Consider the following 15,757-nt stretch of genomic DNA (forward strand, 5'->3'; position numbering starts at 1 on the left):
TCCGCCCCTCCCTCCTCTCTCTCTCTCTCTCTCTCTCTCTAGCCCGTTCCCTTGGGCAGCCAGCCCTCGTTCCTTCCGCAGCCTTCCCCCTCTCACCACCACCATCTCCGTCATTCTTTTCTCGTCCGAGTTGGTACTGGATACAATCCATCCTCCGCTGCAGCCTTCTAGTTCCGGCCCTCGTTTTTTTTTTTTTTGTATGTATGCCCCGTGCGCAGTAACTGCCTCTCTGGCCGCTCTGCTTCCCCGTTGCCTCTCTCGTCTGCCCGTCTGCCTGGTCTGCCAACGTCGTGAACGCATCGTGACCCCTTTCCTCTCCGCTGTTCCTCCGATGTCCACCCGTCCCAGACTTTGAGATGACTCTACCTGTCCTGTTTTCTTGCGGGAGCTGCCATGAGAGGGATCCGAAGTAGATACTCCACTCCAGACTAGTCGCGTCTAGCATCCACCCGCCCATGCCTCTTCTGCTCTGGCCTGCTGGCCCCGCCCACGCCGGCTGTGCTTCCCTGTCGACGCTTTGCCTGCACCATAACCTGCTCGTCCTAGCCTGCTGCATCCGCCATTCATAGCCCTGCTGCCCCCGATCTTGAGAGGCACCAAGCCCATTTCTTCACCATACTGTACTCGCGCCTTGTCTCCCGATGTCCTCTTGTGCTCTGTTTCGTCTGCCTTGCTTTTTCTTTGACCGTTCGGGATCGCGTCGGCTTACTTCTCCCTCTTCTTCTCCCAACAGGCAACCGGAGCCATCGATCCAACCCCACCACCACACAGCTCCCGGTGGTGGTTTTCGGGGTCGTGGCAAGAAAATTAGCTTGGGTTTGAGGCCAAGCATCTCCGACGAAACAGCCTCTCACGTTGAATTCCCGCATCGCTCTTGTCCACTGACAGCACCGCCTGCGCTATCGGTCCTGTTTCCGTGGGACTAGAGCTCAAATAGTTCCAGCTTTCATAGTGCGTATAGCCGGCTCCTCCAGATCCAGATCTTCCTCAGCCCCTCTCAGCCTGTGTGGTTTGAGATTGAGACTGGGCCCGTGCTTGTTTGTCGATCCGGGCAGCAGCAAACCCTGGAAGCGTTCGTAGGTCGTGGCTACTACGGAGAGGGCTAACTCCTCCGTCCTCCTCGTCCATTTACGTCGACGCGAGCGCATCTCCCTTCCTCTCCCCCAACCTGTTCTTTCATCCTGGATCGTGCACCACCGGGAGGAAAGAAAATCCCTCTCCAGTGCTGCCATCCGTGTTCCGACTTCCCTCCTCGCTCCGGTGCCCTTCTTTTTTATTATCATCTTATATCTTCCTCTCGTGTTGGCCGCTTAAGAGGGAGAGGGGAGACCGTTGAAAGTCAACTCGAGCTCCACGCCAAAGCAACAGCCTTTCGAGTTTGTTTTGACGTCTTGGTTTTTAATTTCTTCTCTCCTCCATTAAAGTATCCGCGCTGCTCGAAACCTTGACCGTGCTGCGGCCCAACTCTGTTGTTCCTTAACCTGTCGCGCCCTATTTAGGTTCGACCTGACGAATACGGACAATGGTCAACAGCACCGCTGCGGTGTTGGAGCCCACGTATACGGGATACGTTGCGACGACCCACGATGCACTGATTCTGTTCGAAGCCTGCCTCACCGGCGTCCTCCACCATGTTCCCCGGCGACCGCACGACCGGGAGCGGAGTCACCTCGTCCGCAGTGGGAGCGTATTCATCTACGAAGAGAACTCGTCGGGGATCAAACGATGGACAGACGGTGTCACATGGAGTCCCAGCCGTATCCTGGGCAATTTCCTGGTCTACCGTGAGCTCGACAAGCCATTCCCGCCGGGCGAGAAGAAACGAGCGATGAAGAAGGGCAACCGGCGACCGGTGCAGTCGACGAGGCCGGGAGAGCCGTACCCGCGGCAAGACAGCAATGGGCAGGGCTATTCGCCCACCGGGAGCGCATCCGGTCCGTTTGCAGATAGGCCGGCTCAATCGGAGATGGAGAGAGCGCTGGTCGGTTCTCTCGTCGATTCATACGGCTTCAAGGACTCCGGCCTGGTGAAGAAGACCATGAGCGTGACGGTTTCCGGGGTGACTCACCACTTGGTTTCATACTACAGTGTGGAGGACGTGATGCGAGGCGTGTTGAATCCACCCTCCATGGTCGAGTCATTGCGGTACATCCGACCTCGAGCGGAGCTCACGACGAAGCAGAGCTTCCGTGCCCCAATTGATGACTTGGATACCGGCATGGACAATCCCAATGATCCCACACACGCTCTGTACGGGTATCGTCCCGCACTGATCGGGCCTCCGGCATACGCGATGCCAAACCCCCATCCAGAGTACTACCTCCATGGGGTACCTTACGTGACCACGCATCCGCCACAATCCGGGCCGATTCCAGGCTACGCGGTGGCCGGAGCGCTTCCAGCACCACCTGCCTCAAACCCCTACCCTCCTGCTCCCTCCGCTCCGTCACAGCCACCTCTGAAGTCCGAGGAGTACTCACCGTTCCGGACCGCCCCCCCGTACGCGACCGGATTCGAATCGATCAACCAGAATCTCACCCAGAACCACATACCGTCGTCGATCCCTCCTGCCATCAATACTACGATTCCGAGTCCTCTGGCCGACAGGAAACTCTCCCAGCCAAACAACCTCTATCGGAATCCTTCGATATCTTCGGGTCGCGTCCCCGATGCAACCTCCCCAGTAGACGTGTCGACGCCAACCACTTATTCGAGGGGAAGTTTCAGCGTGCCCGGGCACATAGACGGGGCCGCCTCGCAGCAGCTTGACCAACGAAGTGTCGCATCCGCACCTTTCGATCCGAACATTCCACGTCGAGAATCGAATCCAATTCCCGCATCCTACTACACTGGAAACGATCGAAGCCAATATTACGTTGGCAGCACGGGAGGCCATTCGAGCTATCCGGGCGGACAACCGATGTCGACATGGAGCACGACCGCTCCAGCCCAACCGCAAATATAATCTATGATACCCCGGGGATGTTCTGTGCAGGTGAAGTTGTCAAATGTTTCTATTCTAGGGGAGGTATTTTGTCGCTTTGGTAGGGCAGCAGCATCATAGGCACCCCCACAGACGTCTTGAGTTAATGTAAAGAAAAAACGTCTGGATTTTCGGATGTCTTTTCTCCTGTCCCAAATGACACTATGTATGAGTTGCTGTTGTTTTTTTTGTTTTATTTTCCCTTTTCCTACAGCCCACTTGTCTCAAGTGGTAATGTGGTGGTTTTGCCTACGACGGAATCGTGGGCCTATGTATTGTGCTTGTCTTTTTTTAACGCTTTTACGAGCCACGGCTTGGGCGGGTTGGTCGGTCAGGGGGAGGGCGGTTATCTGTGTTTTGCCATCATCATTGCTATCGCTTTCCGCTGTTTATATGGGAGGATTTGACAGAGGATACCTTGGGCGGAAAGAGAGAGAGCATAAATACGAACCTACGCCGACTGTGTCGGCTGATGGATACCTAGACTCTTTGATATCCCTGCTCCTCTCGCCATCGTTACATTCCATGCTCTGTTCGAGTGAGAATCTGGAGCGGAAGCGCTAGTTTTGATCTATCAGCTTTATATCTCTCTTCCGCCGACTATGTCGGACAACTTTTGAATGATGGGATGACACCGGTCGCATAGGATCTCCTATTTTTTCTTTTTCTCGTACATTATTTGAGCGCGAGACGCGGTTTGATTTTTAAAAAGGAGTGGAATTTCTTCCGCTACTAGCATCTTTGGGTGGGTTCAGCCCTGATCCGCTTGCGGTCTGTTCGGTGCTACGAAAGCGAGTTCCATCAATGAATACCCCAAGTTCGAACATTTTAGGGCACTACCCCACCGTCTCGACCGTCCAGTAACATTTTCGTGGAATGTTGCATCTAACTGTTTCCGGGATCCTGCATCTCTGCCCATGGCTTGGCGATTCCTTTTTGCGGCTGTCCGCGCCTGCCCGTCGGTTTCAGGAACGACAACGCGCTAGCCGGCCGATATCTCCCGAGCTGTGCGCCGTCGGGCAGAGATGAAGAACATGGGTCGGTCGAGGCTCACAGGTGCAGACGTCACGGCGTGGGATGTGGTCGTCTGGTCTGGTCGGGTCCCCTTGGACTGCCGCTAGCGGTTCCTTCTCTCTTTTCTGCTACTCCCTACGACTGAGGGGAAAAAAAAGATATAAAGAGTTCTATGTGCGGAATAGATATCGGTGGCAGTCTGTTGAGTGTTTTTTTTTTTGTCACGTCCTTCAGTGCTTGTTGCCTAAGAACTTGAAGATTTGTTTCTTTCTTTTTTTCGTATTCACCCATTCAGATGCAGTCTGCTTACTCCGTTGATAAGACGCCTTAACCTACCTACCTAGTTGGGTAATGATGATTTATTTATTGAATCTAGCGCCATGCTATCTGTCCTCTGGACTGTGCAGCTGTGCGGTGATTTTAGTCTGCAGTAGCCAGTCAGACCTGAGATGAGATGATCGATCTAGTTCGCCTCTTAGATCATGGATCAATCATGCAGATGAATCAGATGGAGCGAATCAGTATCACTGTAATGATGATAATAATAGTAATGACAATGATATATCTAAGTTTTGAGGTCGCATGTACTGTATGTGTTTTGTTTTATTTTACGCCTTCTTGCCTTTTTTTTTCTGTATCTTCATCTTCAACACGTTCACTGGTTAGATAGTATTTGGTCTTGGTAAGTCAGATAGGTAGGTACTAGCAAAGTAATTGGAAGTAACTTGGTATGTACCGTAGGAGATAGGTATACGGAGAGTAGTAGACAGCTTCAATTAATTGGGACAAGGGTGTTTTGATTCTGATTTATCATTGGATAAGACAGAGCGGGTTAGATAAGCGATTGACGGGATCTGATTGGATTCGATATCCGCACCGTTCGTTGACTTGTCTGTGACTGCCTAGATAGATAGAAGCAACATGCAGGTGCTAGCATCGACTACCTACCTATGACATGAGACTTTCCTGGAACAATACATGAACCAAAGAGGTTTTTTTCACCGATGATAAATGAATAAAAATCAACAAAAAATAAAATAAAATAAATGACAGCACCTGATCTGGGGCTGGAACCCCCAGCTCCAGCGGGAGCGGGCAAGGGAAAAAAAAGGCGAGGAGGAGAAGACAGGTGGTGGTCGTCCATTCATCTCCCCGGCCTTCCATCCCTGGCGGTCCGGAACCCGGGGGACAGGCACCCCTCGCACGAGGATATCGTCGCGGTCGTGAAGATCCTGAGAGACGCGGGGATCTGCTGCTGCTTCGTGGAGGAGTTTGCGCTGATGTATTATGGGGCGAGGAGGGTTGGGAATGTATGTACCTGTCTTATCTTTCCGTCCTACCTATTTTCATTTTACTATATATGTGTTTTATATACCATTACCAAACATGGAGAGAAAGAAAGAAAAGTAAAAAAGAAGGAATAATAAAAATCCAATGTATTAACATGTTGTTTGTTGTGTGGCTGTGTTAGGACCGCGTCCTCTGCATCCCAGACCACCAACTCGCAGAACATGAAATAGAGTTACTCCTGTTGGAATTTAACCTATAGACCCGACTCGACTCGACTGTTCCCATCAGAACTCCTATTCTACCGAATCCCCCCCAGTGTCACAATTTCAACAGCACCACACACGATCATCACCGTCCGAGAATCCTTTTCCAATACTCCCGGTTCCCATCAAACACACTCGACTCGAGAAAATGATCCACCGCTTCGGGATCCAGCCGGTCCCGCACTTCCTGGACCTCGTCGGGAAACGTCTGCAGCAGAAACCGCACGTCCATCCGATCGCTCGCTTTGCCACGAGCCATGAACGCCGTCATCTTGCCGCGCACCAGGGCGAGCATGTCCAGGGTGTATATTTCCCTCTGTTCGGAGTCGCTGATGTTGACGAGGACTCGCTTGCGGCGCGAGTCGAGGTCGCGGGGGGGAGTTTTGGTAGCCTGTTTAAGTTATTTGAAATGAGCAAATGGAAATATTTAGCATGAATATTATATGTCTATGTGTGGATGATAAGGGTATATAATATATTATAATACAACACAAGAGGTAATTACATACATATATACCTGCTCTCCCCCTCCGCCACCCCCCACACATCCCTCATCTTCCCCGGCGCCTGGAACGCGATGTCGACGTCGTGCGTCTCGCGCGGCGGCCCCATCAGCCGCAGCGCGAAGCCGCCCATGACGCCGTACGGGATCCCGTGCCGCTGGAAGAGGTCCGCGATGAAGAACGCTGCAGACAGGAGGTTGGAGTCGGGGACTTCATGGGCGTCTTGGTCCGAGTCGTAGTCGAGGAGGTTGTAACGGGATGCCATGTTACTCTTTTCTGAGGCGCATGTCTCTCTACAGGTATGTATGGTGCACGATATATAAATCATATGATGGCAGAAATCTATCAAGTGAAGAATGATGCGGTTTTAAGATTAGAATATGAAAAGGAGGCCGCTCTTAGTGATGGCAAATCCTTTTTTATCTAGGTATTTAATCAAGGAAATAAAATAAAATGAAATTGTAGAATGAGTCAATCAGCTACTTATTATCCCAGACAGAATTCCTAGCCTGTGGATTGATTGATGAACACGATTCTGGATACGCAGCTAATTAGGCAGCCATGAATATGATTGATCAAAGGGTTCATTGCCAAAAGGAATAGTCATATCCGAAGTCTCGTCGTTTCGCTCGCTCGCTCGCTCGCTCGCTGATCTGCAGTTACACAGGTAGGTAAGTTAACTTGGGTAGGCAAGTTGTCAGCCGCGCTTAAATGACAACTAAGCTCGCAGCTCAAAGCGACAAATCAAACCGCCGATTTTCCCCCGCAGATAAAAAGAGTCATGTATCATAGACTTGCTACGTAAGCATCCTGTTTGATCATGCGACTGTTTGTTGGATTTATACTATTTTTTTGGTCGTTCTTGGGAGTCTTTCTCAAGGCGAAAACCATATGAGGTCTAGTCAGGTTTGAATATGGTATTCATCTGCGGTGACTTCAGCGTTTAACATCTACACTTGTCTATCTTTCTCGAGGATATTTGGCGCCTCGAATGAGCACAGGGCTTGTTGAAAGAAAGAGACTAATGGACATCAAAAACGTAAATTAAGATTATTTGTTCGACTGGAAGAAAAACTGAGAGCTGTGTGTCCCTTTCAGCAGTACCTATATATAGATCAAAATCAGTTGTACTATACTAGTAATGAAAAGTAACCGTAGACGAGCGACCTGGAAGTAGAATGTAAAGTGAAATGAAGGACGGGTAGTTCTTTTCAAGCATGAGCTACTTATAATCTATATATACGTCTCATGCTCTCATGGTAACTTAGATGATTATGTAAATTAACCGAAATTGCAGATATTCTAACCTTCAATTCCCATTTCTCTTCTCGGTCAGCCCAATCACTGCCTCTATTCTCTTTTCGCTACCGGAATCTCTACTACTGCACCCACAACCTTTGACCCCCCCCTTCAACCCACCGGAAATCCTGAAGGTGGTGGAAAAGCACCGCATGATGGGCAAGGAGCACAAGTGCGATTAGAGCGCAGTGCTCCGCAAGCTCCTTAAACAGCTTGGGCAGGCTGACCAGCCAGACAAATCTTGAAGCAATATGGGCCGTGTAGTCGTTTAGGGGATGTGGCTGGTCGTTATTATTACCATGAACATTTGACTGGGGGTGATGCGCCCTGTCTGGCATCAAAAGCTATCCCGAAATATATGGACAATTGTAAGAAGTAAGGAATAGGACTTGATGACCTGATGTGTGTTCCATATGTTGCGCTTTCGTGCGTTGGCTCGCTGTCTGGAGATATACACCAGCCGAAGGATGGAGGTCATAACATGAGCTGCAGGGCCCTTGCCCTAAGCCATACAGCCCATCGGGCCGGCCAAACACCCGCCTCTGAGATCAGCGGTGCCTTGCATGTAAGTACTGTATGTACACTATACAGTACAGTAGCATCACGGTGATAGCATTGTCATGCTGTACTTGGATACAGATTACAACTCCTCCAATTGATTGATCTCATGATCGACGGGGATAATATTAGTCGGATCTAGTAATGTATTTAAACAACTTGCATGAAGTACGTACCTAGTATATAGAAAAACACATCGTTTGGATCTAATAGATAGGTGGGTGATAGACGAATATATTCAGAACTCTTTTTCGAAAGACCCCTTCGGGGATCCTTTTTCCCAAAAATTCACCGACAACGCTATGACATAGCCTCAGCAACCAACTTTTTTGCACATTAATCCAACAAAGCGACTTGTGTTCTTCCACATGCGTATACTGAGCGAGCCTTTTTTGTCTCCTTAAGATCTATTCCCCTCCTGTTTCATTGGAGACCTGTAGGAGTCGCCTTGTGTTGTACATGACGTCACGAGATCTTATCCGAAGCTATTATCTTTGAAATATTATGAAAGTTATAGCCTTTCCTGTGAACCCGGTTGATTTATTGTTCCTCATTAGCATAATAAAAGAAGATGATGGTGTGCATTATTGCTGCTGCTCCTGCTGCCTGCGAAATTTGTAGACATGGAATCTACAACCTCCGCAAACTGCCTATTTGGGAAACTATCCGTCTCCGCAAAGTCCGCTGTTAGCATATCCGAAGGTGCCGACTGCGCTAAAGGAGGGTGGATGACGACACAGAATATGGGACTTGTTACTATTTTCAGAAAATTGGAAAGATTGTTGAATCTTCTTTTCTTTCCTCTATCCTTTTATTCAGAAATTATATTGGTCGTGGAACGTTTTCTTTGGGGCACACCTGATCACGTGCACAGGGCGGAAAATCAAGAGCCCGGACCGCCGCATGGCTCGACCTTTTCCCCGAGTCGGAGATCACGAGCGTGCGATCCCACCCTCTAAGTCCGTCCCGCTCATAGTTCCCTCCATCGGAGTGGTTCAGATTCGCCAATTGACCACTACCTGGTGGTTGTGGAAGAAGGACGCCTCATCTAATCCTGTTGTTACTTGTTCCGGTCGTTCATTTATTCTCTCAGGCCTCATTTCTCGAGGTTGTTTGTCGTCACTGCTCTCTTGTCCCTACCGGTAGATTGACAGCAGGAAATACCCAAGCACGTTTGGTTTTACATTAAATTTTACCTCTGCATCTTGATCTTTCTGTTCATTTTTGTATAACCACTGTCTTTGGGTGCGCTTTAACTTTTAGGTGTCCTTCCAGTAGTGTTGAATCTTTGGTGTACCGTTTCCGAGCGCCGGGTGATTCATTTCTGCTGGGATCAAGACACGCAGCTTCTGGAGTTGTTCCTAGTTGTGCTGCAGCTCATGATGCTATAGCAGCAGGAACCCTCAGTTTATGCGTTTCTGTGTTCAATCTTGCACCCTGAACTTAAACAAGAAGCACATTCATATCTGTGGAAGCACCACCCTGCAAGCGATTCTTTCCCTGTCTAATTCCATCTTTATTTCCCTGTCTGCCTGTCTTACTATACAACTTTCCAATTATGGCTGCTGCAACTTCATTTCGCTTGCTGTCGATTCCGACATGTGCATCCCGACAGGGTCTCTATCTGCTGAAGGGGAGCAAGCATGTATCAACGATATCAAATCTCAGTCGCTTGGCTCCTTCTTCCAAAGATGGATTCGGAAGGAGATCGATCGCTACCGTCACGGGTGTTTCGGTATCTCGTCGGTTGGAGATCAGGTACGCTGGACACTTGTTCCTTGTGGAACAAGGAGATAAAGCATACCAATCGGAATCCGCTTACTGAATAAAACCAAATAGGAGACCAAGGAGCATGTGCTGCGGCGTTATGGAGACGAACTTGAGATGGATACAAAAGTCTACTTACCAAAGGAGGTGGATGGGGACCAAGAAGTCAGATGAAGAGGACGGAAAGGCTTCTGAAAGGTAATTATCAATACATATACGAAGTCACCCAGATCATGAATCGGGTGCGTCGATAAGACGCCTCGTAATTGACATGCAAACCAGCTCAAATCCGGATTCCAAGACGAAGCCACGACTCCTTTCCCGACTTCCCGTTCCCGTTCACGAGAATATATACACCGTCCCGAATATTCTGACCTTCTCCCGTCTTGTTGCCGCTCCGGTCGTCGGGTATCTCCTTGTTAACGGCCACCATGGCGCTGCACTCTCATTGTTCGCTTACGCAGGCGTCACTGACCTTGTCGATGGCTACATCGCTCGACGATATAAGCTGCAGACGGTCGTGGGAACCATCATCGATCCCATGGCGGACAAGATGCTCATGACGATCAGTGTCGCCTGTATGGCGTTGAACGGGTCGATTCCGGGTCAGTTGCTATCTATGTCCTAACACTATCTTTCTACTCGATCACCAAAAATGGTGCATCCCATAGATTCAAACTAACGGTGAATATCCCAGTCTGGCTGGCTGTCGTCATACTCGGACGGGACGTTGGCCTTGCCATTTCCGCTCTCTACTACCGATGGATATCCCTCCCACCACCCAAAACCATGGCGCGGTACTGGGATTTCTCGCTGCCCTCGGCGGAGGTAAAGCCGACGAACATTTCGAAGATAAATACCGCGCTGCAGCTGGTACTCGTGGGATCTGCGATGGCGATGCCTGTGATCCCGGAATCGATATTGGGAGCATGGGGACTGCATGAAGCCATGACCGGTTTACAGTAAGTGAATACTCTCTTTCTATGTTGATGTTTTATCATTCTTCTTTCTGTGCGAGGACGAAGACCCTGGATGCTGCGGTTATAAACCCATTCAGGCGCAATCCTAGCACGTACGACCATAGGGTGTGGAAAACAGGGCTTCCCGTCCGCTCAGCCGTACTTAAGCCACACGCCGGGCGGTTAGTAGTTGGGTGGGTGACCACCAGCGAATCCCGTCTGTTGTACGTTTTTGGTTTTTGCACCATGATCATGGACTTTGTCCTCCCGTTGCTGCCTTAATTTTTATATCTTAATTGCCTTTTGATGCCCTTTTCCATTCCGAACCTTTTTTTTTCTCGACCACCTTTTGGATGACCAACGACTCACGTGATCCCCACCACAGATACCTCGTCGCAGCGACAACAATCTGGTCCGGCCTAAGCTACGTCTTCTCCAGAGATGCCGTGAAAATCCTCACAAGGGAGGAGATCGAGAAGCGCGTGGCTGCCGCGGCTGCTCGGAAGAAATCTACTTCTTAGGTTAGTCGAGTTGAAACCAGAGGCCTGTACGCAACGCATATTCTCTCCCATCCTCCATGACAGATGGATAGATGCATCGTCGCGGCGTAGGGGTGTCTTTTTGTTATTTTGTCAAGTCTGTTTCTGTGTCTTTTTTCTTTTTCTGCACGTGTGCGTATTTATGAGAGTCCAGCCTATCGCTTAATGGGTTGGATATGTTTTGTTTGGGGGGCAGAAAAAAAAACAGAAGGAAAGTCTACTCGAAGCACAGTGTACAGTATATCAATTCCTGCTTCTGTTGCCTAAGCACAGTCATCGAAAAAATTGCACAGTGAGATGGATAGATACTGTACTCTGATGATTCTATGACAGCACAGATGCCATGTGGGGGGAAGGGCGAACAAAAGAGTTCAGCCTACAGCATAGTCCATCAACGTCATAAAAAAAAGGTAAATCTGGTATATTCAATATCATCTAACTAACATGAGAAAAATTTTCATCCAAAGTATGAACAAAAAAAAAGAATGAACATGACTTCTGCAGCCATATCCGTCCACCCAGTAAAAGAATAGAAAAAATACCCTCCATGAAACCGTCATAAAATCATCTAGCACACTGGCGGAGAGATGGAAACTGCTCTTAGTTGGCCGGCACGGCCTTAGCGGGCACAGTCTCGAGGTAGGCCTTGCGGTGCGGGTTGGCGTCGACCTCGGGGCCGCGGTTGAGCGGCGTCCACTTAGGCTCTTCCTGGAAGAGACGCATGGCCTTGACGTACTGTTCATCTTGTTAGTCATATCGATAAAAAAAGAAATTCTTGTAGCGGAGAATAATAGCAGGAAGAAAAAACGTACGTTCTTCTCATCCGTCGTAAACCGATGATAGATCCCCGCGGGCAGAATGATCAGATCATCCTTGGACAGCTTGATGCGCACCCACTCGTCCTGGACACCGCGGACGTCAAAGTAGCCCTCCCCGTCGAGGATGTACCGGATCTCCTCGTCCTCGTGGAGGTGCTCGGCGAAGAAGGTCTTGACCTTTTCCTCGTACACGTCGCCCAGGGTCTGCGGGGACACGACGATCTGGTCGCGATTCTTGTAGCCGCGCTCCTTGGCGAGCTCGTCGACCTGGGCGATGGAGGGGAAGTGGCGGTAGAGGACGCCCAGGGAGGCCAGGTAGTCTTCGGAGACGGGGCGGCCGGAGTCGTGGGGTTCGCGCTGGTCGCCCTGTTTGATGGTGTTTCTGTTAGCGTTGTCATGTGGATATGTCTTGATTGGTGGTGATGTGGATGATCCTCTAGATGATTTTGTAGAAATCGGGAATAGACATTTGATATGCGAAATGACTGGTATGCTCTTTTCTTCAGGGATCGGGGGTTGGAGCAAATGAGCCAGGGGATATAGCATAAAAGGCATACTTACCGGCTGGTTGTCGTACCAGTAGGCCTTCATTTTGGCAGACTATCTAGTCAAAGTATATGGAAAAGATATCTGGGACTGAAAGGCGGCAACAGGTCGAGATATAGCCAGGAAGACAGAGCCGACTGCTCGTCCAATGCGCAGTTCTGTATTTATTGGCAGCGGTGCGGGGAGCGCAGCCCCGCGGTTGGCCGACGATGGCGCGAGCAGAAAACCCGTCTTACGTCAGCGCAGAGCCCCTCACCGCCCTCGGCGTTAACCGTCAGCCTCGGGGTTAAGGATGGTCCCCACGTGATATGGGACATCCGGGAAATTTTTGGCCAGAAGAGACGCTGTCCGCCGCAGACATCCCCCCCTCGCCATGATGGCTTTTCGGGCGCGATCGTTGGCCTTGTTCCGCTGCGGGTACGGGCCCAGTATCCGTACGAGGGTGTTGTGCAGGTCTTCTCGCGGTCTTGCTACCGTCTCCGAAAGTACGCAGTATGTTCTCCCCTCTCCCCCCTCATATCCCGCCCTCCGCATATCCCACATCACGTAATGGGCTGACTGGGCTGACCATTGTCATCAATCAATTAATAGACCATACGATGTCGTCGTCATTGGAGGTGGTCATGCTGGCTCGGAAGCCTGTGCCGCTGCTGCTCGCTCCGGCGCTCGCACCGCCCTGGTCACGCCGTCTCTGTCCAACATCGGCGTGTGCTCGTGCAATCCGAGTTTTGGAGGCATTGGGAAGGGTACCATGATCCGCGAAATCGATGCCCTCGATGGAGTTGCTGGTCGGATCGTTGACAAGGCTGGGATCATGTTTCGGATCTTAAACAGGTCCAAAGGGCCCGCAGTGTGGGGTCCCCGAGCCCAGATCGACCGTGATCTTTACAAGAAGTATATGCGGGAGGAATTGCTTGGGACGGAGGGATTGAGTATTGTGGAGGGCAAGGTCGCGGATATTGTGGTGTCACGAGATGGATTGGAAGCATTTCCGGGCAGTGTGCAGGGAAAGATTGTCGGGGTCCGACTCGAGTCTGGCGAGGTCATACCAACCGGCCATGTTGTGATCACGACGGGCACATTTCTGGGTGGAGAGATCCACATCGGACTGGAAACCTTCCCGTCTGGGCGTATGGGTGAAGCTGCGACCACTGGTTTGAGCAAATCGCTCCGCGAAGCTGGCTTCCAGCTTGGCCGTCTCAAGACCGGGACTCCTCCTCGATTGGACAAGAAGACGATCGACTTCTCTTCGCTGGAGGTGCAGCCGGGTGATCACCCTCCGCAGCCCTTTTCCTATATGAACAGCACCGTGCAGGTTGGAGACGAGGGTCAGCTGAACTGCTGGCTGACTTACACCAACGAGGCTGCCCACGACATCGTTCGAGCCAATCTGGACAAGTCGGTGCATATCCGCGAAACAGTCAAGGGACCGCGATACTGCCCCTCCCTGGAGTCTAAGATTATCCGTTTCAAGGACAAGAAGCAGCACCAGATCTGGCTGGAGCCGGAGGGCTTCGCCCCGAACGAGGTCATCTACCCCAATGGCATTTCAATGACCATTCCCGCTGATGCCCAGTTCGCCATGCTGCGGACAGTCCGCGGTCTGGAGAACGTACACATGCTCCAACCGGGCTACGGCGTCGAATACGACTACGTCGACCCCCGCAATCTCAAACCAACCCTGGAGACCAAGCTCATCAGTGGACTGTACCTGGCCGGCCAGATCAACGGCACGACGGGCTACGAGGAAGCAGCCGGCCAGGGAATCATCGCTGGCACCAACGCCGGATTGGCCTCTCAAGGCCGGCCCTCTCTCACCATGACCCGTTCCGACGGCTTCATCGGCATCATGATCGACGACCTCATCACCAAGGGCGTCTCCGAGCCCTACCGCATGTTCACCTCCCGCAGCGAATACCGCATCTCCACGCGCGCCGACAACGCCGACCTGCGTCTCACTCGCATGGGCCGCGAGGCCGGCATCGTCTCCGACAAGCGCTGGCGCCACTTCTCCGACACGGAGGCCCAGATCCAGGAACTCCAGACCCTCCTCGAGAACACCAGACTCTCCTCCGCGCAGTGGTCCCGCCGCGGGTTCCGCGTGCGCGTCGACACCTCCGTCCGCTCCGCCATGGACATCCTCTGCCTCGACGGCATCGACATCGACGCCCTCATCCCCCACATCGACTCCCCAACCGGCACCGTGTACACCCCCAACTCCTTTGCGCCCGAGATCCGCGCCCGCGTCGCCATCGAGGGCCGCTACGCCCCCTACGTCAAACGCCAGGCCCTCATGGCTAAGAAGTTCCAGCAGGACGAGAACCTCCTCCTCCCGCCGGACCTGGACTACTCCAAGGTCTTTGGCATCAGCACGGAAGAGAGACATGCCCTGGAACGCGTCCGGCCGCAGAGCATCGGCATGGCGAGACGCATCGAGGGCGTCACGCCCGCGGGTGCCCTGCGGTTGCTGATGCACGTGCGGAAGAACGTGTATAATCGGGACTCGTCGGACGTGAGTCGGAGGCTTGAGGAGCTGGATAATAATGAGAACTCTGTGCTTGGGTCGAAGGAGGCGGTGCAATAAATTGAAATGAAATACCTGCATCTCTTTCTTTTTTCACGAAATGTTCTTTGGTAACACGACACATGCATCTGGTGGTTACCTTCCTCATCATTTGTCAGGAGTCGGCAGCGGGAACGACATTGGTTTCAGGAGTAACGAATAGGAGTAAAAGATGATTGGTTTTGGCGGTTTCTTCTTTCTCTCCCTCTTTCTGCGGCATGTACTATACTATACCATATTACATCGTACCTATCTTTTATTGATTGAGATACGACTAAAAAAGCAGGGACGTTACACATGATACTATAACAGCCATGCTAATATTATATATCCCTCTCTTCTCCAGATAAGATCCCCAGACTCTAATATCTATTTAACTTCAAAAAGAAAATGTGATTGATGAACTTTTCGTTTCATTTGTCATTCGCAGCATACTTCTCCTTTACCTCTAAAAAGAAAAGAAACAACAAAAAGAAGAAGAAAAAGGGCTGTAGGAGGAAAAGAAAAAGAAGAAGATCATGGCGGGAATAGGAATATTATCTATAACACAGTATCAGAATAAGGTATAAATACATCATGCGTAACAATCCGTGTTATACATCCCATCCATCAATCTCACGTAACAGCCACCCCACCGTGAGGCATCGACCCAGGC

The 15,757-nt window shown here is 50.9% G+C and overlaps 5 protein-coding genes across 5 annotated transcripts; 3 read left to right on the forward strand and 2 right to left on the reverse strand.

The window, feature by feature from the left end:
- Positions 1 to 1,522: 1,522 nt before the first annotated feature.
- On the forward strand, positions 1,523 to 2,965 carry VTN00DRAFT_8695 (uncharacterized protein; the record flags this gene model as incomplete). The annotated part of the gene is made up of 1 exon (XM_069435572.1): positions 1,523 to 2,965. One exon carries the CDS (start codon positions 1,523 to 1,525, stop codon positions 2,963 to 2,965), a length of 1,443 nt encoding a protein of 480 aa, XP_069285505.1.
- A 2,670-nt stretch (positions 2,966 to 5,635) lies between these two features.
- Positions 5,636 to 6,318, reverse strand: VTN00DRAFT_8696 (uncharacterized protein; the record flags this gene model as incomplete). The annotated part of the gene is made up of 2 exons (XM_069435573.1): positions 5,636 to 5,941; positions 6,097 to 6,318. 2 exons carry the CDS (start codon positions 6,316 to 6,318, stop codon positions 5,636 to 5,638), a joined length of 528 nt encoding a protein of 175 aa, XP_069285506.1.
- Positions 6,319 to 9,468: 3,150 nt separating this feature from the next.
- VTN00DRAFT_8697 (uncharacterized protein) lies at positions 9,469 to 11,157 on the forward strand (the record flags this gene model as incomplete). Its single annotated transcript, XM_069435574.1, has 5 exons — positions 9,469 to 9,668; positions 9,750 to 9,875; positions 9,960 to 10,282; positions 10,375 to 10,639; positions 11,022 to 11,157. 5 exons carry the CDS (start codon positions 9,469 to 9,471, stop codon positions 11,155 to 11,157), a joined length of 1,050 nt encoding a protein of 349 aa, XP_069285507.1.
- Positions 11,158 to 11,775: 618 nt separating this feature from the next.
- Positions 11,776 to 12,584, reverse strand: VTN00DRAFT_8698 (uncharacterized protein; the record flags this gene model as incomplete). The annotated part of the gene is made up of 3 exons (XM_069435575.1): positions 11,776 to 11,910; positions 11,988 to 12,359; positions 12,555 to 12,584. The coding sequence occupies 3 exons, from the start codon at positions 12,582 to 12,584 to the stop codon at positions 11,776 to 11,778; spliced, it is 537 nt and encodes a 178-aa protein (XP_069285508.1).
- A 331-nt stretch (positions 12,585 to 12,915) lies between these two features.
- VTN00DRAFT_8699 (uncharacterized protein) lies at positions 12,916 to 15,123 on the forward strand (the record flags this gene model as incomplete). The annotated part of the gene is made up of 2 exons (XM_069435576.1): positions 12,916 to 13,031; positions 13,131 to 15,123. The coding sequence occupies 2 exons, from the start codon at positions 12,916 to 12,918 to the stop codon at positions 15,121 to 15,123; spliced, it is 2,109 nt and encodes a 702-aa protein (XP_069285509.1).
- Positions 15,124 to 15,757: the final 634 nt, after the last annotated feature.

Source organism: Thermoascus crustaceus, assembly GCF_041956765.1.
Source record: "Thermoascus crustaceus strain CBS 181.67 unplaced genomic scaffold VTN00scaffold_6, whole genome shotgun sequence".
In the NCBI taxonomy this organism is placed as follows: domain Eukaryota; kingdom Fungi; phylum Ascomycota; class Eurotiomycetes; order Eurotiales; family Thermoascaceae; genus Thermoascus; species Thermoascus crustaceus.